The sequence below is a fragment of the Neoarius graeffei genome, chromosome 25 (genome assembly GCF_027579695.1).
Source record: "Neoarius graeffei isolate fNeoGra1 chromosome 25, fNeoGra1.pri, whole genome shotgun sequence".
Classification (NCBI taxonomy): Eukaryota; Metazoa; Chordata; class Actinopteri; order Siluriformes; family Ariidae; genus Neoarius; species Neoarius graeffei.
Window position 1 is genome coordinate 19,332,441 of NC_083593.1, and position 22,531 is coordinate 19,354,971.

At 43.7% G+C, this 22,531-nt stretch overlaps 1 protein-coding gene across 3 annotated transcripts in view; it reads right to left on the minus strand.

The window, feature by feature from the left end:
- The window catches only part of arfip2b (ADP-ribosylation factor interacting protein 2b), an 82,247-nt gene extending 75,130 nt beyond the window's left edge, over positions 1-7,117 (minus strand). For all 3 annotated transcript variants that reach the window (XM_060909326.1, XM_060909325.1, XM_060909324.1), the window contains exons 1-2: positions 6,913-7,117; positions 3,437-3,547 (exon numbers count right to left, since the gene is read on the minus strand). In XM_060909326.1, the coding sequence (XP_060765309.1) occupies positions 3,437-3,535 (99 nt within the window). In that variant the 5' untranslated portion in view covers positions 3,536-3,547; positions 6,913-7,117. The remainder of the gene's footprint in view (positions 1-3,436; positions 3,548-6,912) is intronic.
- Between the last annotated feature and the right edge of the window lie 15,414 nt (positions 7,118-22,531).

A 22,531-nucleotide genomic window follows, 5' to 3' on the forward strand; every position in this document is an offset into this window, starting at 1 on the left:
CTAAGGCCATTATTAAAAAATGTTCTGTTTCCGGTCCACTGGCCGGGTGAGTGCCGTTTGTGTGGTTGAAATTTTTTTTTTAACGCCGGTTTTTCAAAATTTTTTTCGGGTTCGTAAATCTAAATTCGAACTTGACATTTACGCATTCCGCGCAGAATACAGAATCGAATCAGCTCTGCGCATGCGCTGTGCGGCACAAAAAAATGGCAGCCACCATGAAGGAAGGAGATCCGGAGTTTTCAAACATTTGCTTAAGTGTGAAATCGCAAAATGGTATTCTAGCGAACAACAAAATAGTAAAGATTCAGAAAAACAAATCATTCAGTCATCATTTTAATAGACCCCTTCGCAGTAAACGTCATTCATACGTAAGCGGAAATTGCGCGCGCAGCCTGGACCCAAAAAAAGACTCAGCGATGCCTAGTTGTTGTGTTGTCGGGTGTCAGAATCGTAGCAGTGATGGGGTTAAAATGTTCAGAATTCCAGCAGGATCTCACCCATTCCAAAAAAAAAAATAATAATAATAATCGCCGACGTCTATGGCTACAAGCCATCAAACGTGTAGACTGGGATGAAAGCACTATCAAAAATGCGTGGGTTTGCAGCGCCCACTTCATCACAGGTAAGATCAGGCTATTTATTAAATCTTTCTTTTTTATTCTTTCTAGTCTTCGTTTATTGATGTAGCAAAATACTTTGGTAACGTTTGTCTGATTAGCTGGGTCATAGTTACACAATTGTGTGCCCTCGCTCTAAATGCCAACTTACGTTGACTGCTCTAACCTAGCTCCCGCCCCGTTCACTTTCATTTCTGCTCTCTGCCTCTCGCTTTTTACGCAGCTCTGATTTCTCTTAGCTGCACTCTTTACACTATCATTCCTTTCATGCCATTCCCTCCTGCAAATTGCTGTTTAGTGTTGGTATTTGCTGTTGTAGCTAAAGCCACATTGCCGTCACATCACTGGCATAATTTGATTAAAACAAAATGAATATGAATGTCCCATTGTTAATCAAGTTGTACATGCCCGCACATAACAATCATATGCGTCTAAAGACTTGTAGGCATGAAGTTTTTCGTGTGTGTACACTGAAGTCTTGTCAGTAAGGTACGAGTATATATCTGGCCATTGTATACCAGGGAACTTACTAACATCGTCCGTCCACTCTTTAATTAAATACGGATCCGGTAGGCGATGTCCACTTGTTAGAGTTAACTTATTTATGTAGCATTCTCGATCTTGTAACGACAATTGTTTGGCATAATCTGACAGCTCATAATGCCGGTCTATGGGCAGCGCCATTGTTTCTGGGTCCAGGCTGCGCGCGCATCCTGGCAACGGTCGGTTTGTTTACAAACATGCGAAGGGGTCTATAGTGTAATTTCATCCAAACTAGGCCTAACGGTCGATTTAGAACTACAGAAAGTCTTTTTGTGTACAAGTTTCAGTTGATTAATCGGTCATATTTTATTAAATGTGTCTGCTTTTGTAATAAAGTACTGAAAGAAAAAGCAAACAGCATTGCGATTTCTTAGCCATCCATCCATCCATATATATGAGTGATTCCATGCTTATCGGTACTGAAATGGGGACATGAACTTATTCACCTAAAACCATTTCTTTTTTTACCATCAGGTCACAAAACATGTAATCTTTAATGAATGATATGTTAAAAGATAACTTTAATTTTCTGAGATGTAATAAAAACATATTTATATGCCAAAGTCAAGCCTATGAGTTCCAAAATGATGTCTGTTACATTACTTCTGTTACGATTGTCCATCTCGCGTCTGTTACAAATTAATTACAATCTAGCTATATACCATGTTAATCTTATTGAAAGAATGTGTATGTTTATTCTACTACACATGTTTATTAATTATATTTGCTAAAACATCACCTTCCTATGTTTCAAAAAGTAATTCTACATTGTTAAAATTGAGAATATATATGTCCACAACACTTCTGTTACGTTCTGACTTTGGCATATAAATATGTTTTTATTACATCTCAGAAAATTAAAGTTATCTTTTAACATATCATTCATTAAAGATTACATGTTTTGTGACCTGATGGTAAAAAAAGAAATGGTTTTAGGTGAATTTTTAAAAATAAGTTCATGTCCCCATTTCAGTACCCATAAGCGTGGAATCACTCATATATATATATAATTATCTCAAGCCGCTTTATCCTGTTCTACAGGGTCGCAGGCAAGCTGGAGCCTATCCCAGCTGACTACGGGCGAAAGGCGGGATACACCCTGGACAAGTCGCCAGGTCATCACAGGGCTGACACATAGACACAGACAACCATTCACACTCACATTCACACCTACGGTCAATTTAGAGTCACCAGTTAACCTAACCTGCATGTCTTTGGACTGTGGGGGAAACCGGAGCACCCGGAGGAAACCCACGCGGACACGGGGAGAACATGCAAACTCCGCACAGAAAGGCCCTCGCCGGCCCCGGGGCTCGAACCCGGACCTTCTTGCTGTGAGGCGACAGCGCTAACCACTACACCACCGTGCCGCCTATGTGTATATATATATATAAAAAATAATTAAAAAAAAAATCCCTCCCTCCTGAAAATTTTTTTTGCTCACCCGGTGGACAGGAAACGGATTTTTTTTTAAGGATGGCCTAAATATGTTCTATAACACTCTTTGAAGCGGTCAAACGTGATCCTTTTTAAAGTAGATTTGAGAAATGACTACAAGCTTCTAAATGTAACTCCTCTTCACCTTCCAGTCTGTACTCTTACCACTGTGTATATTGTTTATCCTCCAACATGACGACGGTCAGTGACGCAAGCAGTTTTGGTTCACGTGGCTGCAAACGACGTATAAGGCTGAGCATGAAACTCGGGCTACTCGAGTAAATATGCTTGTTCTTTAAGCAAACACAGCGCTGTTTACCCAGGGTTCCTCTCCCGGATCTTACACAGTCAGGCGTGACTTTAGACAATGCAGCCACTTCGCCCTTGTTTACGAAGGAACATTTCTCCTGTCGCTCTTATCAGCAGAAGGGACTAGTTATTCACTAAAGCCGAGGAGGGTGGGGGAGGACAACTTCAATATCTCCTACTATTCGATACTAAATATCTAAATCTATTTGATGCGTTTACAGACATACTGTGGTTCATATCAGTGGATAGAAACTTGCCCGATACTAGCATTCCAAAAAGTCTCTCTTGTGCAAACTCACACACACACGGTGTGAGTAAATGTTTGATCCACCTGCTCGCTGGAGATTTTCTCTCGGGCTTTAAGGCGAACTTGTACAAGGACACGTGGCCTCGCTCTCACCTTCAACACACATTTTCAAACACCACAAACCGATAACCGTCACATGCCCTTTGCAGATGTGTTGCATCATCAAAGACGTCGCAATTTAAAGGATGAGGTGAATAGGAGAGAGAACGGGAGTTTCTCTCACCTGTTCGAGGCCATCATCCTCGCCCAGAGTCCTGCTGTCACCGTTGCTGTTGATGGGGATCTCCATCGTGGCCGCTTTGCTCATGATACTGTCTGTCATGCTGGAGCGTCTCTGCATGACAGCATAGGATGGAGAGAAAGACAAGTTAGGAAACAAGGAATGAATGAATGAATGAATAAATAAATAAATAAATAAATAAATGAGGAGGAAGAAAGACAAGGGAAAGGGGATGGAGGAAGACCTCGGGCTATGCTATAAAATGATGCAGTTACGCAAAGTAATGGCTAGAGGTTAGCACTCGGCGAGTGACGCACTCGCCGGCCTTGAACGTCGCCTGCTCCTTTAATCCCCTAAGAAACTAAATACAGCTAATCCGATACCATTTCACCCACGTCGCTGTTCATCTTAGCGGTCATCAACCCACACCACTCCTTATTCTGCTAACAAACGCTCGAGCTGCTTTACCGACACCCGCTTTAGATCAGCATTCACCTCAAACCAATGTTAAAGGAAGGAGTTCATAAGAAAACGGGAGAAAAAAATAAATTATATATATATTCTCCTCACACCAAAAGCCTTCCCAGACACCCACCAATGACTGAGAAGAATCAGGAAAAAAAAAAGAAAAGAAATGCACACGCCTCAGCACCATTGCAAGATGTCACATGCTTGAACATCTGGATGAATGGAACTTACCAGAAAACTGTCAGGTGTTGATCAGATCCCGAGCTTACCTTCTGCACGTTACACTCACCACCACGATCCAGGGTGACAATCACAGGAAGCATAAGATCCAACCGGTACGTGCCTTGCTCTCATCAGCAAGAAGAGCATTCAAGGTGAAGGAAAGAGTCCGATTTAAAAAGGAGAAACGGACAGGAAGTTTACCTGAAACCTCCATGAAGACATGACAGCTAAGAAGGAAGGTATAGAGCTTCGTAATGCAGCTTGACATGACCAATCATTTCGTGAGGCTGTCATGAAGCCCTCACTTCTGAGCTGAGCGTCATGGGATGTCCTCATCCCCTCAGAGTTTTCAGCATTTCAGCCCAAAATAAAATCGCATGCACGCGGCAGCACAGGACTAGATATGAGGCAAAGAGCTCGAGTGTGCATCAATAATGCGCTGGCCAGATTAAATGACCTTTAATGAATTCGTACTTGCTGAGAAACGATGAGGGCCGAACAAAGGAAAGAGCTCTCAAGTGGCTGTAGAATGTAGGGAAGGCTCGCAGCAAACGTGGAGCTTGCGTAGGCCATATTCACATTTTTTACGGTTACTGTTTGCTCAGCGTAGCTAAATGTGATGAGGTGCTGGATGTAAAGTTCTCACTGAGTTCTCAGCAGACATCTTAAACTCATTACAGCTGCGTAGCTCATCTGGGGGCAGTGGTGCTCAATGGTTCTCGTTCTTGAACCGGTTCTGTTCAGGATTCTTTGAACCTTGGTGCCAGCTAGTGAACTGTCTCACGTTTTCACCAGTTTTGAGTGGAACCGTTGGCATCAGGGATGCGTCATGAACAGAGGGTGTTGCACGACGAACAATGGGAGTCAATGGTTGCAGCAAGATGGCAGATCGCACCGATTACCTGCGAGCTTCTGTTCTGTTATTGCAGGTTTGGTTTTGGTCCATTTTTTTTTCTGAATATGTATCCTTTTCCTTTGCGTTCTCCATTACTGTGCTCTGCTTCCTCTCCAAACTAATGCCATCGCAGTTCACATTTGGGGAGGGAAGCACCTCCCCCCGTTACAGCTGAGAACCAACGGGACCACTGCACTTTAGAGGGCGCTAACCCTAACCCCAGTTTTGATGACTTCGACATAATAGAACAAGGTAAGCTTTTCTTTATTTATTATTAATAATACAGGGACTGCCGCCCCCGAATCCCCACTTAAATTCCCTCAAACGCCTTGGTAAAGTACAGCGAAAGTGAAAATCAATATGACGGATTTCTAAACACTTGCACAGCAACGGTCACGCACCTGCATCGGAAAGGCGGAGCATGTGCAGTAAATGTAAACAATATGGCGGAATTGTGCCCGCTAAAGTTCAAACTATCCGAACCAACTTTTCCGGTTCCGAGCCAATTTATTTTTGTCGAAATGCTGCGAATGGTTCAAAACCTGCAGAGAACAGAACCCGTTCCCTGTTAGTCGAAAAGGGACATCCATGAGGCTCGGAGTCACTATGATCAGACGATCAAGCCCCAGCACTGCTCAGCTGCCACTGTTGGGCCCTTGAGCAAGGCCCTTAACCCTCTACTCCAAGGGCACGGTCATATCTGATGCTGTGCCCGGACTCTGGATATGTGAAGAAGAGAATTTCGCTGTGCTGTAATCAATCGTGATAAATAAAGAATTCTTGGGTGACACTGTCACCTCACAGCCGACGGGGGCCTTTCTGTGTAGAGTTTGCATGTCTGCATGGGTTTCTCCGGCAGTCCAAAGACATGCAGGTAAGGTAAAATATCCAACTACTGCGGCTGGACAAGCCAGTGCATATTTAGTGCCAGTCCCAAGCCTGGATAGAGTTGCAGCAGGAAGGACATCCGGTGTAAAACCTACGCCAAATCAAAGCCCTGCAGCAACACAATCCACTTTTGGTTCTGGTGTTGACATTTGGAAAGAATTGAGATTTGGTTTAGTTCACAAACAGGATTTCGGTTTACGGCTAGAGAGATTAAGAAGGGATGAACTACTGGAAAGGCCAAAGAGCTGCCCGTGTCGTTTACACAAGGCCCCAACGATGGCTGCAGGTTCACCTCCCTTTGGGCAAACAGCATCAGGATCAGGAAGCAACATTCAGTAAAGCTTTAAACAGGAGTGTATCTGGAGCTCGGTTAAAGTTGTTCAGTCATGAAAAATGTAGACGGTATATTAAAAGAGAGGGAAAAACACTGAGATGGGGAGCAGGTGAGACAGGTACACACACACACACACACACACTGATTTCGCCCTAGACACCGAATTAACCTGCATTAACTACTGTTTCCAGGGTTACACGGGCTCCGTCCTAAACCGCACTCAACAAGACTACGTAGTGCCCTACTGGTTTAATAGAAAACATCCTAGAACGATACTGACTCCTGAGGAAGGTGGTAGGAGTTGTGTGTGGACAGAGCCAAAATAACACCTGGTCTGTTTTACAGATTCTAATGAAGCGTTTATCCAAAGAACGCCGTCAACTCGAGTGTGTGAGAAGATTTACGACATTGAGGAAAACATTTGCTAACAAATGCACAAGACATCATGTCCAACTATGTCTTTATCCCGCTTTGGGCCCTGTGTGTGTGTGTGTGTGTGTGTGTAATCACCAGGAGTCCATCAGTAAAAACTAGGAAACACGTAGCAAGCTGGAAAGTACCACCACCATGGCTTTTTCTTCAGCCCAGTGCAAAATTAAAGCTGCAATTCGTTCTCGAATACCCCCTGAGCGAAAACTCGCTCATAAAATAAATAATAAACAGCCCTCTTACCTGAGCCTTTCCAGTTTTGAGCTTTTTGCTATCGAACGAGGCAGCGAACGAGTTTAAAGCAAATCATACGCGAGCTGAAACTAACAGCCCAAACTAAACAGACCTGAACTGCTGCATTAGAAGCCGTTAAGCGTGTAGTTGTATTTCTAACAGTAACGTCTCATTCCCAGCAGCTCCTCCGGTCCCTAACGGCTTGTTTGGAGCTCTCATTCGGAAACGCAAGCCCCGCCTCCTCCAGCCACCCACAATGCATTTCGGAGTGACGACCACGTTAGGGCTCGGTCCCAAGTACTGACCTCCTCCCTTTACAAGTTCACTACATAGCGCGTGAAGTAATAGCCTCTACAGTGTCTGCTATGGAAGAGCGAGATAGGATTCAACCTTTTCCTTTGACAGCGTGGAAGGAATTTGCTCAAGGAGTCAATCCGCGGCCATGTTGAGAAGGTCATTTTTAAGTCGTGTCCATGGAAATGAATTTCCATCTGACGTCAGCTGATACGCGACGTGGCCTCACTCTGCTCTGCTCTGATGACTGAGAACACATTGACAGAACTTTTATCTGATCTCATCTGATCTCATTATCTCTAGCCGCTTTATCCTGTCCTACAGGGTCGCAGGCAAGCTGGAGCCTATCCCACCTGACTACGGGTGAAAGGCAGGGTACACCCTGGACAAGTCACCAGGTCATCACAGGGCTGACACAGAGACAAGCAACCATTCACACCTACGGTCAATTTAGAGCCACCATCCATCCATCCATCCATTATCTGTAGCCACTTTATCCTGTCCTACAGGGTCGCAGGCAAGCTGGAGCCTATCCCACCTGACTACGGGTGAAAGGCAGGGTACACCCTGGACAAGTCACCAGGTCATCACAGGGCTGACACAGAGACAAGCAACCATTCACACCTACGGTCAATTTAGAGCCACCATCCATCCATCCATCCATCCATTATCTGTAGCCACTTTATCCTGTCCTACAGGGTCGCAGGCAAGCTGGAGCCTATCCCAGCTGACTATGGGCGAAAGGCAGGGTACACCCTGGACAAGTCGCCAGGTCATCACAGGGCTGACACATACCGGTAGACACAAACAACCATTCACACTCACGGTCAATTTAGAGTCACCAGTTAACCTAACCTGCATGTCTTTGGAATGTGGGGGAAACCGGAGCACCCGAAGGAAACCCACGAAGACACAGGGAGAACATGCAAACTCCACACAGAAAGGCCCTCATCGGCCACTCGGCTTGATCCCAGAACCTTCTTGCTGTGAGGCGACAGTGCCAACCACCGTGCCACCCATCGTTACTCCAATATCTCCTTTTTACCCCATTTCTCAAGTTCAATCACAGTCATTAGGTAGATGGTATCCACTATGTAACTCTCAGAGACAGAGAGAGAGACTTATAGTCTATCACACCTCTGCCGGCAAGACTACAGCATCTTTGTATTTAGTCTGTTCCTGCACCAGTATCATCTGCCCATCCTTCTTCTTCTGCTTCTTCTTCTTCTTTCGGCTGTTCTTGTTTGGGGTCACCACAGCGGATAATGTCCTTTCATCTCCTCCTGTCCTCTGTATCTTTTTCTATTGCACCAACCGTCCTCATGTCATCCTTCACACATCCATAAATTTCGTCTTTGGGCTTCCCTCTTTTCCTTCTACCTGGGATCTCCATTTCCAGCATTCTTTTCCCAATATACCCTGGATCTGTCCTTTGTACATGTCCAAACCTTCTCAATCTCGCCTCTTTCACTTTGTCTCCAAGCCGTCCTACATGTGCTGTCCCGGTAATATTCTCGTTTCTAATCCTGTCCAACTTTGTAACTCCCAATAAGAATATCAACTCTGAATCTTCAACTCTGGTACCTCCAGTTCAGCCCCCTGTCTTTTTGTCAGTGCCACTGTCTCCAAACCAAACCACTGTTACCCTAATATATTCTCAGTTTTGTTCCTTGTTTTTTTTTTACCCCATTTCTCAAGGTTTATCACAGTCAGTAGGTAGGTGGTATCCACTATGTAACTCTCAGAGAGAGAGAGAGAGATTCCATCTGCTGGCAAGACTACAGCATCTTTGTATTTAGTCTGTTCCTGCACTAGTACAATCTGCCCATTCTTCTTCTTCTTCTTTCGGCTGTTCCCATTAGGGGTTGCCACAGCGGATAATGTCCCTCTATCTCCTCCTGTCCTCTGTATCTTTTTCTATTGCACCCACCGTCCTCATGTTCTCCTTCACACATCCATAAATCTCATCCTTGGGCTTCCTCTTTTCCTTCTACCTGGCAACTCCATTGAGTTGAGGGCAAGGTGGCTGAGAGGTTAAGGTGATGGACTGCTAATCCATTGTGCTCTGAATGCGTGGGTTAGAATCCCACCCTTATCATGTGTTACATTACGTTACATTACATTACATGGCATTTAGCAGATGTTCTTATCCAGAGCAGCATAGAACGAGTGCAAAAGTTAGGTACACAAAGTGCTGAACTTCTAGACAAGAAAGTTCTAGTGCCAAGTGAAAAAGTGGCAGCAATACCTACTGTAATTATGCTGTTGAAATCCCAATACTCAAAACAGCCAAGGAAACCAACCAACCATATAAAGTATAATTAAAGAACTCAAAACAGCTCACCCCAGGCTAGACTGTACACAGCCTGGGTTGGTCAAGACCAAAATGCAGTTACACAGTGGGCAGGGAAGAAGGGGAGAGGTGCAGCCTGAAGAGGTGAGTCTTCAGTTTGAGCTTGAAGGTGGTCAGGGAGTCTGCAGTTCTGACCTCAATGGGAAGGTCATTCCACCAACAGGGAACCAGGACAGATAGCAGTCTTCAGTGGGCTGGGCAGGAGCAGAGAGAAGGAGGGGCCAGGCGACCAGTAGTAGCAGAGCGTAGGGATCTAGCTAGTGTGTAGAGGCGGAACAGACTTTGGACGTTTGCTGGCATTAACCCCTTAACCCCTTGAGAGCCTGGTAAGTTAGCACCAATGTCTTAAATTTGATGCAAGCTGCAATAGGTAGCCGGTGCAGGTCAGCAAGCAGAAGGGTGATATGGGAAGAATGAGGGAGGTTGTAGACCAGGTGAGCTTCAGAATTCTGGATGAGCTGCAGGGGTCTGATGGCAGAACCTGGAAGGCCAGCAAGGAGAGAGTTGCAGTAGTCCAAGCAGAAGAGAATCAGTGCTTGGACCAGGAGCTGAGTAGAGTAGGTGATAAGAAAAAGGCAGATCCTTCGGATGTTGTAGAGGAGGAATCTACACGTCTGGGTCACTGCAGCGATGTTCTCTGAGGAGGAGAGTTTGTCATTGTGCAGGGGCGGAGCTAAAGGGGGGCAGGTGGGGCCATTGCCCCTGGGCCTTGGGCCCTCCCCCTAGTCATACAGGGCCCCACCCTTTGACATTCAGGCCCTCCCAATAAATGTGCCTTATGCAATTTCATTGGAAATTCCTTGAAACCTACAAGTTTTCACATGATTACAGACTAGTTTACCTATATATCTCTCATTTTTGCTACACATTCTTATCATGGTTAAAAAATAAAATAATTAAAAAACCCCTGTGAAATCAGGATAGTTGAGGCTTTTCTTGGATTCGAAATACTGTAACTGTGAACGCATCCACTTCTGAACTGGAGGGCCGAATTATTAGCTGCATTGAAGGGAATGGCTTAGATCTCTCCAGATGCTGTGGACAGGGTTATGACGGTGCAGCGAACATGAGTGGAATTTATTCTGGTGTTCAAGCGAGAATACCGGAGCGGGAGCCCCTTGCTTTGTACATGCACTGTGTGGCTCATTGTCTGAATTTGGTACTGAATGATTCTGTCAAAACTATCCCAGAGATTAGACAGTTTTATGATGTGGTTGGGCGGCACGGTGGTGTAGCGGTTAGTGCCTCACAGCAAGACGGTCCGGGTTCGAGCCCCGTGGCCGGCGAGGGCCTTTCTGTGCAGAGTTTGCATGTTCTCCCCGTGTCCGCGTGGGTTTCCTCCAGGTGCTCCGGTTTCCCCCACAGTCCAAAGACATGCAGGTTAGGTTAACTGGTGACTCTAAATTGACCGTAGGTGTGAACGTGAGTGTGAATGGTTGTCTGTGTCTATGTGTCAGCCCTGTGATGACCTGGCGACTTGTCCAGGGTGTACCCCGCCTTTCGCCCGTAGTCAGCTGGGATAGGCTCCAGCTTGCCTGCGACCCTGTAGAACAGGATAAAGCGACTAGAGATAATGAGATGAGATGAGATGATGTGGTTGCCAACAGTGTTAAGAGATGGGCATTACTTGGCGACTTATTGAGCCCAGAGAGCAGGGACATAACCTTGAAACGCCTCTGCCCAACCCGCTGGTCCTCCCGCTATGATGCGCTTGTTGCATTAAAGTACAGATATGGAGACGTCATTAAAGCTCTCACTTACAAGCGAGAAAACGAATGAACGAGATGAGGCAGATGCACTTAAAAAGGCTATTACTAAATTTTAGTTCATATTTTTAATCAGCCTTCAGACAAAGATTTTGGAGTGCACTAATGCCATCTCAAAGTTACTGCAGGAGAAGACCACTGATCTCCTCAAAGTGTCTGCATTATTGCAGAATGCTGTACGAACTCTACAGGAGTACAGGGAGCAGTTTGATGAGGCAAAGGCTTCCACTCTGGCATTGGCTGTGAAATGGGGCAGTCAAACACAATTTGTAGCCAGCAGGTTGAAAAAAGTGAAGCGCCACTTTGATCACCTTAGCGAATACAGTCGGCTTTCCAATGCAAAACATTATTTTCAGGTGAATGTGTTCTATGCATGCCTTGATGTAATCATTCACCAGCTGTCACAAAGGTTTGTCAGTTTAAATCAGACTGCTCATTTGTTTGAAGCTATTCATCCAAATACGCTCCAGCATGCCAAGGACGAGGAGCTATACGAAGTGGCCCGTCGACTGTGTGATCACTATAGTCGGGATATTGACTCCAGCTTTCCTGGTCAACTAGTGTCATTTAGGGCTTGTTTCAAGGAGCAGATAGCAAGACACACATCTGTGCTTAGCCTGGCCAGGTTGCTGGTAGTAGATCATCCAGCAGTAACTTCTACATTTAGTGAGGTGTGCATGGCCTTCTTGCTTTTTTTCACTCTCCCCGTCTCAGTTGCGACAGCAGAGCGCTCTTTCTCCAAATTAAAATTGATAAAAAATTATCTCAGGAGCGCAATGGGTCAAGAGAGACTCTGTGCATTGGCCATTTTATCAAGTGAGAATGAGCGAGCAAGAGCGCTTAAAGTGCCATTCCACCATTGGATGTATTCTTTGGCATAAAATACAATATATTTTATGACAACATGACTAGACAGAGAAATCTTTTAGCTTCAAAATGATATATCAAACATAATTTTTTGACAACGACAAGTATATTAATTTTGCGACCAAAGTCACCTACCCTTTTAATTTCCGCACGGTAGTGAAACGTGATGTCATCGGCAGGTTCCCCTTCTTGTGTACCACGTGTCGGTCTATTTTTAGACCAGGAAACCCCCAAAGTGAGAGAGTCATTTCTCCTCGTATATGGGGGCCAAAAAAATTGCAAAAAATTTTGAGTTAATCTTTCAGTTAGCTAGGTTTATTGGTATTAGCTAGATTTATTGGTATTATTTTTATCGCGTTCTATCCGCCATTGCTGATAATATGTGCCACGTCACACGTCACGTGGTACACAAGAAGGGGAACCTGCCGATGACATCACACGCGGAAATTAAAAGGGTAGGTGACTTTGGTCGCAAAATTAATATACTTGTCGTTGTCAAAAAATTATGTTTGATATATCATTTTGAAGCTAAAAGATTTCTCTGTCTAGTGATAGCATTTATATATGTTGTCAAAATATATTGTATTTTATGCCAAAGAATACATCCAATGGTGAAATGGCACTTTAACATCCCTCAAATAGTCGTCGAATGCCTTTTTAATGACGAATGCAGGTTTCCGTGCCAGCTTTGTAGTTGAAGACGTGCTTACACAATGAGGGTGTATCGTTCATGATTGCTGGATTTTTTTGTTGTTGTTGTTTAGTGTCTATTTGGAACATAATAAAAAATGAATGGAAAATACAGGCTATGTAGGCCTATAAAAATAAAATAATAATATGGTTAGTTTTTTTTCGTTTTTACCAGACATCTAGTTTTGGGTTTGTTTACCTGACATGTTTCGACGTACGTAACTGTCGTCTTCCTCAGAGTGTCACCAGATCTTATCAGCTGATGTTTCCGAAGGCGTGACCTTCCTGTCTGGTTTGACAGGTCAGTCACGTCTTCTGCTGTCCGTTTGTCCCCTGCAAGATGGTACTGCAGGTATGGGAGAGCATGTATGCTCCCTCATCCCGGTTGATGGTCCTCGGGCTTCGCTTTCAGATCTCCATGGCCTCCCTGATCCAGCACTGATGTTTGTTATCTTCTGTGTGGATGACTCTGGCATTCCCCCAGTCCATAATGTGATTTTCTCTTTTGCAGTGGTCTGTTATGGCTGACTTGTAATTTTCCTATTGTGCCTTTTCTTTTATTGTTCGGGTTTGTCTTGTAGCTGTCTCCTTTTTGCACTCTTTCTTATGTTCATTTTTCCTTGTGGTGAAGCTCTAAATTATAAGCTTTAAATTATTATTATTATTATTATTATAAAATAATAATAATAATTAAAAAAACTTTGAGCAAGTTCTGTTTTAATATAGCCTGATTATATGCCACAGGCCTTCTCTTTTCATTCTGCATATTAAATTGATGAACCACACCATGAAGCTATGGGAAAGGGTATTGGAGGCAAGACTGAGAAGAGAGGTAGCAATCTGTGAACAGCAGTACGGGTTTATGCCAAAGAAGAGCATGTCGGATGCAATTTTTGCTTTAAGAATGTTAATGGAGAAGTACAGGGAAGGCCAGAGAAAGCTACATTGTGTGTTTGTAGACCTGGAGAAGGCATACGATAGAGTGCCGAGAGATGAGTTATGGTATTGTATGAGAAAGAGTGGAGTGAATGAGAAGTATATTAGAGTGGTGCAAGACATGTATGAGAACAGTGAAACAGCAGTGAGGTGTGCAGTTGGAACAACTGAATGGTTCAAGGTGAAGGTGGGACTCCATCAAGGATCTGCTTTGAGTCCTTTCTTGTTTGCCATAGTGATGGATAGCTTGACGGATGAAGTGAGGCAGGAGTCGCCATGGAACATGATGTTTGCGGATGATATTGTGATATGTGGTGAAAGTAGAAAGGAGGTTGAGCTGGGTTTGGAGAGATGGAGGGATGCATTGGAATGAAGAGGAATGAAGGTGAGCAGGAGCAAAACAGAATACATGTGCATCAATGAGAATGGGCATGAGAGTGTAGTGAAGATGCAAGGAGTAGACGTAAAGAAAGTTGGTGAATTCAAGTACCTGGGCTCAACTGTGCAGGAAAATGGGGGCTGTGATAGTGAGGTGAGAAAGAGAGTGCAGGCAGGGTGGAGCAGTTGGAGAAGGATTTCGGGAGTCATTTGTGATAGGAAAGTCCCAGCAAAAGTGAAAGGTAAGATGTATAAGACAGTAGTGAGACCAGCTGTGATGTATGGATTGGAGACCGTACCCTTAACGAAGAGACAGGAGGCAAAGTTGGAGGTGGCGGAGTTGAGGATGTTAAGGTTTGCGATGGGAGTGACAAAGTTGGACAGGATAAGGAACGAGCACATCAGAGGGACAGCACATGTGGAGAGCTTGGGAATGAAGCGAAGAGAGATGAGACTGAGATGGTATGGGCACATCCTGAGAAGAGATGCAGAGCATGTGGGAAGGAGAATGTTGAGGATGGAGCTGCCAGGCAAACGAAAACGAGGAAGGCTAAAGAGGAGATACATGGATGTGGTGAGAGAGGACATGAAAGTGGCAGGTGTGGTAGAGAAGGATGCTGAAGACAGGGAGCAATGGAGATGAAAGATCCGCTGTGGTGACCTCTAATCGGGAGCAGCCAAAAGAAGAAGAATGTCGCAGGCCTTCTGTTTGTTTGCAATTTCACCATGGCTAGGTCCAAAGGCTACATCCTTAAAAACTGCTTTTTGTTAGATATAGCCTGAGTAGGCCTATATGCCACAAGCCTTCTAATTTGTTTGTTTGCAATTTCGCCATGTGTGTGTGTGGGGCCCTGATTGGTGTTTTGCCCCGGGGCCTTGTGTGCAGTTGTTCTGCCACTGTCATTGTGTGTGTTGTTTAGTCGCATCTTGACCACAATGGGTGTGTCTCCATGTCAAGTCAAGGTTGTTGAGAAATATTACCTCAGTCAGGGTTTCTCAATGCCCAGGGTGCTTCATTGGTTGGACCAGTCTTTCCAAGTCAGATCCTGAAGAGGCTATGCAAGACTCCTAGCCTTTCATAATGGAACAGTATAATCTGGCCATCCATTTACAACCCCGATTCCAAAAAAGTTGGGACAAAGTACAAATTGTAAATAAAAATGGAATGCAATAATTTACAAATCTCAAAAACTGATATTCTATTCACAATAGAACATAGACAACATATCAAACGTCGAAAGTGAGACATTTTGAAATTTCATGCCAAATATTGGCTCATTTGAAATTTCATGACAGCAACACATCTCAAAAAAGTTGGGACAGGGGCAATAAGAGGCTGGAAAAGTTAAAGGTACAAAAAAGGAACAGCTGGAGGACCAAATTGCAACTCATTAGGTCAATTGGCAATAGGTCATTAACATGACTGGGTATAAAAAGAGCATCTTGGGGTGGCAGCGGCTCTCAGAAGTAAAGATGGGAAGAGGATCACCAATCCCCCTAATTCTGCACCAACAAATAGTGGAGCAATATCAGAAAGGAGTTCAACAGTGTAAAATTGCAAAGAGTTTGAACATATCATCATCTACAGTGCATAATATCATCAAAAGATTCAGAGAATCTGGAAGAATCTCTGTGCATAAGGGTCAAGGCCGTAAAACCATACTGGGTGCCCGTGATCTTCAGGCCCTTAGACGGCACTGCATCACATACAGGCATGCTTCTGTATTGGAAATCACAAAATGGGCTCAGGAATATTTCCAGAGAACATTATCTGTGAACACAATTCACCGTGCCATCCACCGTTGCCAGCTAAAACTCTATAGTTCAAAGAAGAAGCCATATCTAAACATGATCCAGAAGCGCAAACGTCTTCTCTGGGCCAAGGCTCATTTAAAATGGACTGTGGCAAAGTGGAAAACTGTTCTGTGGTCAGATGAATCAAAATTTGAAGTTCTTTATGGAAATCATGGACGCCGTGTCATTCGGACTAAAGAGGATAAGGACGACCCAAGTTGTTATCAGCGCTCAGTTCAGAAGCCTGCATCTCTGATGGTATGGGGTTGCATTAGTGCATGTGGCATGGGCAGCTTACACATCTGGAAATACACCATCAATGCTGAAAGGTATATCCAGGTTCTAGAGGAACATATGCTCCCATCCAGATGACGTCTCTTTCAGGGAAGACCTTGCATTTTCCAACATGACAATGCCAAACCACATACTGCATCAATTACAACATCATGGCTGCGTAGAAGAAGGGTCCGGGTACTGAACTGGCCAGCCTGCAGTCCAGATCTTTCACCCATCGAAAACATTTGGTGCATCATAAAATGGAAGATACGACAAAAAAGACCGAAGGCAGTTGAGCAACTAGAATCCTACATTAGACAAGAATGAGTTAACATTCCTATCTTTAAACTTGAGCAACTTGTCTCCTCAGTCCCCAGATGTTTACAGACTGTTGTAAAGAGAAAAGGGGATGTCTCACAGTGGTAAACATGGCCTTGTCCCAACTTTTTTGAGATGTGTTGTTGTCACGAAATTTAAAATCACCTAATTTTTCTCTTTAAATGATACATTTTCTCAGTTTAAACATTTGATATGTCATCTATGTTCTATTCTGAATAAAATATGGAATTTTGAAACTTCCACATTATTGCATTCCATTTTTATTTACAATTTGTACTTTGTCCCAACTTTTTTGGAATCAGGGTTGTATTATAAATTCAGACTTGTTTTTCTTTAGCTCATACAAAGTGTGATGAACAGTTTCTGCCCAAGTCTCACCCCTTTTCCAGCTGGTTACTGTAGACTTTGTCCCAAGAACTGCTGCTGTAACCATAAACCCTGTCCTGTGCTCATCCCAGGACTCCTATTCAGAATATTTTCATACTGGAGTGTATCCCTTCAATACACTCACTACTGTTTAACATGATATTATACAGTTGGAGAGAATGATTTTGTCATGACGCCAATATAATGCCTGTATCTGATGTCACCTAGAAGAGGATATGTTCCATTTTGAGTTTGTTTCCTTTCAAGGTTTCTTCCTCAATGCTTTCTCAGGGAGGTTTTCCTTTCTACTGTCACTGTCATTAGGGATCTAAATCTACATACAGCCTTCTCCTTTGCATAAATGTCTGTTGTTAAAAGTAACATGCAAATAAAATTCAACTGAATGGAATCAGAGATGGCACGATGGTGTAGTGATTAGCACAGTCACCTTCTTGCTGTCACCTCACAGCAAGAAGGTTCTGGGTTCAAGCCCAGTGGCCGATGGGGGCCTTTCTGTGTGGAGTTTGCATGTTCTCCCCGTGTCTTCATAGGTTTCCTCCGGGTGTTCTGGTTTCCCCCATAGACATGCAGGTTAGGTTAATTGGTGACTCTAAATTGACCATAGGTGTGAACGTGAGTGTGATTGGTTGTTTGTCTCTATGTGTCAGCCCTGCAATGACCTGGCGACTTGTCCAGGGTGTACCCCACCTGTCACCCATAGTCAGCTAGGATAGGCTCCAGCTTGCCTGTGATCCTGTACAGGATAAGTGGTTACAGATAGTGGATGGACAGATGGATGTTTAGGGGACCACTAGCTAGGGGATTTGAAAAGTGTCAACATTTTATCCAGGGCAGAAAGTACAGTATTGGTATTGACTCCAGGTCCACCTTCATGAGATGCTTGCAAATTTATTGACATTACATTTACATTTCATCCAAATCAACATAGAAGTGAGGTATACTATCCAATCATATAGCTGAGGATCACTGGGAAACACAACCTTATTAGCCTTGAATGTATATTTGTGTCATTAATATTTTCCTTGAGCTCCAAAGTTTTAACCTTGTAGTTTTCTGATCAGCAGATGGCAGTACAAAGTAATGAGTAAAGATAAAACTGTGAATGTGGACATCTTTTTCTGTGTGTGTGTGTTTCAGAACTTTTACAAATTCAAGAAGATTATTTGCTTGAAGTACTCTGTGTAATTTAACTCACTTTTTTTTCAACCGGAAAACTTCCCATCACAAATAGGAAAGATTATAACCTATTATGTCCCCAACTGGTGACATGGTAAAATTCCTGTCTTGAACTCTAACAAGAACATAAGCAGAATTTGGGGGTTTGAAACTTTGCACTTTTCCTTTTAAACATGATGATGAGTTTAACTTTAATTCATTTAGTCATAAATCTCAGTGGTCATTCGAATTGACTGTAAAAAAAATCACATGTTACATATTTATTACTGATATACATCTCTCCTGAACTTAAGCTAAAATGCATATTTTATGAGATATATAATATTTCCATATACTCATATTGTTTTATGGATGCAATATTTCCAGAGTAGCACTTTATTGAGTATTTCATTGTAATTGAGAAAGCATTATCAAAAGATATGTGATGTACAACCCAGCCTGGATCTACCATACACTGTCTGGTACTGGGTGAGCACACAATGGCACCAACCACTAGGGGGCACCAATGCATCTAAACTTAATGTATATAAACACCGACCAGTGAATAACATTGATTATCTCATTACAGTGGCACCTGTCAGGGGGTGGGATATATTAGGCAGCAAGAGAATAGTCAGTTCTTGAAGTTGATGTGTTGGAAGCAGGAAAAATGGGCAAGTGTCTGAGTGACTTTGACAAGGACCAAATTGTGATGGCAAGATGACTGGGTCTGAGCATCTCCAAAATGGCACATCTTGTGGGGTGTTCCTGGTATGCAGTGGTTAGTACCTACCAAAAGTAGTCCAAGGAAGGACAACCAGTGAACCAGTGACAGGGTCACGGGTGCTGAAGGCTCATTGATTCGCATGCTGACGCCTTTCTGTTTTAGCCAGCATTAACTTTTTTCAGCAGTTTGTGCTACAGGAGCTCTTCTGTGCGATCAGACCATATGGGCTAGCCTTTGTGCCCCATGCAAATCTATTAGCCTTTGACACCCATGACCCTGTTGCCAGTCCACCGATTGTCCTTTCTTGGACCACTTTTGGTAGGTACTAACCACTGCATACCGGGAACACCCCACAAGATGTGCCATTTTGGAGTTGTTCGGACCCAGTCATCTTGCCATCACAATTTGGTCCTTGTCAAAGTTGCTCAGATCCTTACGCTTCCCCATTTTTCCTGCTTCCAACACATCAACTTCAAGAACTGATTGTTTTCTTGCTGCCTAATATATCCTACCCCTTGACAGGTGCCATTGTAATGAGATAATCAGTGTTATTCACTTCACCTGTCAGTGGTCATCATTTTATGGCTGATGAGTGTAAATTTATATTTTTAAAAAATCAGGTTGTTTATAATGCAGAAGACTGAACATACCGTCAATATGTTTGGTGTAAAATATTGTCATATCTTGTGTGCTTTGATTATATTACAACGTAACAAAGGGCTGTCCCGTAGGGGTTATATCATAAGGTGTGAAAATCGTTGATTTTGCTAGTTACACTACAAGGCGGGCGGCACAGTGGTGTAGTGGTTAGCGCTGTCGCCTCACAGCAAGAAGGTCCAGGTTTGAGCCCCGTGCCCAGCAAGGGCCTTTCTGTGCGGAGTTTGCATGTTCTCCCCGTGGGTTTCCTCCGGGTGCTCCGGTTTCCCCCACAGTCCAAAGACATGCAGGTTAGGTTAACTGGTGACTCTAAATTGACCGTAGGTGTGAATGAGAGTGTGAATGGTTGTCTGTGTCTATGTGTCAGCCCTGTGATGACCTGGCGACTTGTCCAGGGTGTACCCCGCCTTTCGCCCGTAGTCAGCTAGGATAGGCTCCAGCTTGCCTGTGACCCTGTAGAACAGGATAAAGTGGCTAGAGATAATGAGATGAGACGAGACACTACAAGGCATGAACCAAACTGTCAGTACTTAGAAGAAGGACTTTCAAAACACCACCTAAAGCTCAATATGGAAAGACACAAACTTATCACATTAGCAAAAAGTCAACTGAAAATCTAATGGCTGGATCGTTCTGAAAAAACAAATAAAAGTCACCAAAAAATGGTGATTTGCACACACTATCGTATCATTTATGTCAAAAACCTGTAGGATGTTTCTACAGCCTGGTAGCCTGGCACTAAACCAATGAATGTGCAATTTCTCACAACTCACCTAATACTTGACCAACCAAAGTCTACCAAGAAGTTAGAGCTACAGTCAAGCCGGAAAGTCTGTACACCCCTTTCATCTTCTCCACATTTTATTACATTACAGACATTCTACAATTGACTGAGTTCCTTTTTTGCCACAAAATTCTACACAAAATAGCCCATAATGACAAAGTGAAAGCAGGTTTTTAGAAAATATGCAATGTTATTTTACTGACAAAAATAGGTTCTATCTGTACACACCCTTAGCCTAATACTTGGTTGATGCACCTTTGGCAGCAATTACAGCTTCAAGGTGTCTTGGAAAAGAAGCTACAAGCTTGGCACACTTGTTTCTGGACATTTTTGCCCATTCCTCTTGGCATATCCTTGCAAGCTCTGTCAGGTTAGATGTGGAGCATCGGTACACAGCCATTTTCAGCTCCTTCCACAGATGTTCAATTGGATTCAGGTCTGGGCTCTGGCTGGGCCACTCAAGGACATTCACAGACTTTCTCTGAAGTCACTCCTTTGTTCTCTTGGCTGTGTGCTTCAGGTCATTGTTATGTTGGAAGGTAAACCTTTACCCCAGTCTGAGGTCCAGAGTGCTCTGGAGTAGGTTTTCTTCAAGGATCTTGGTGTACTTAGCTGCATTCATCTTTCCCTCTATCAGGACTAGTCATCCCATTCCCGCTGCTGAAAAACTTCCCACATCATGATGCTGCCACTGCCATGTTTCACTGTAGGGATGGCATTAGCCAGGTGATGAGCAGTGCCTGGTTTCCTCCAGATGTGATGCTTGGTATTCAGGCCAAAAAGTTCAATTTTGGTTTCATCAGACCAGAGAATCTTGTTTCTCATGGTTTGAGAGTCCTCTAGGTGCCTTTTGACAAACTCCAAGCGGGCTGTCATGTGCCTTTTACTAAGGAGTGGCTTCCGTCTGGCCACTCTACCATAAAGGCCTGATTTGTGGAGTGCTGCCTGGATGGTTGATCTTCTGAAAGGTTCTCCCATCTCCACAAGGATATGCTGGAGCTCTGTCAGAGTGACCCTTGGGTTCCTGCTCACCTCCTTGGCCAAGGCCCATCTTCCCTGATCGCTCAGTTTGGCTGGGCGGCCAGGTCTAGGAAGAGTCTTGGTGGTTCCAAACTTCTTCCATTTATGAATGATGGTGGCCACTGTGCTCTTTGGGACCTGTAAAGTTGCAGCAATTTTTCTGTACCCTTCTCCAGATCTATGGCTTGACAGAATCCTGTTTTTGAGGTCTGCAGATAATTCCTCTGACCCCATGGCTTGGAGTTTGCTCTGACATGCACTGTCAACTGTGGGACCTTATATAGGCAGGTGTTGGCAATCCCCAATCATGTCCAATCAATTGAGTTTACCACAGGTGGACTCCAATTAAGTTGTAGAAACATCACAAGCAGTATCAGTGGAAACAAAATGCACCTCATCTCACTTTTGAGTGTCATATCAAAGGGTGTGCACACTTATGTCCATACGATATTTTACATTTTGATTTTTAATAAATTAGCACAAATGTCTAAAAACTTGCTTTCACTTTGTCATTATGGGATATTTTGTGTAAAATTTTGTGACAAAAAGTGAACTCAATCTATTGTAGAATAAGTCTGTAACGTAATAAAATGTGCAGAAGGTGAAAGGGGTGTGCAGACCCTCCGGCTTGACTCTATGGCCGGTGATTATTTGTAAGCTTATTCAGTTTATAATGGTTTGGCATTTTTATTTATTGTAGACCTATGTAAATCTATTGTCTTGCCATAGTATTATTTCATACACAGTACTGTGAAAAAGTCTTAGTAACCCAATTTTTTTTCATACAAACTTTGTTATAGATTTCTATTTCATGACTTCTACCCCTGGTGAAAAATAAATGTGCTAAGTGTACTAAAATTTAGCATACTTTTGTGTACTTGAAGCCACACTAATCATCATGTCATGGTCCTACCTGTGGGCTTCTCTCTTCAGGTAACATCTCCACTCAGCATTACCGGCCATGCCCGCACTCACTTCCTCTTATTAACTTTCAGTGACTGTCATTGGCTGTTGCCGATCACCTGCTTCCCCCTGGGTGTATTTAAGCTGCAGTTCTCCCTAGCCTCAGTGTCAGATCGTCTGCAACTCTCAGCCTGATAACCTGCTCTGTGTTCCTACTACTCTGACTCCTGAAATTGTTCTGTTCCATTTGACTCTGTCTGCTCTCCAGCCCCGGTACCCTGACCTGCCTTCTGTTCCGTTTG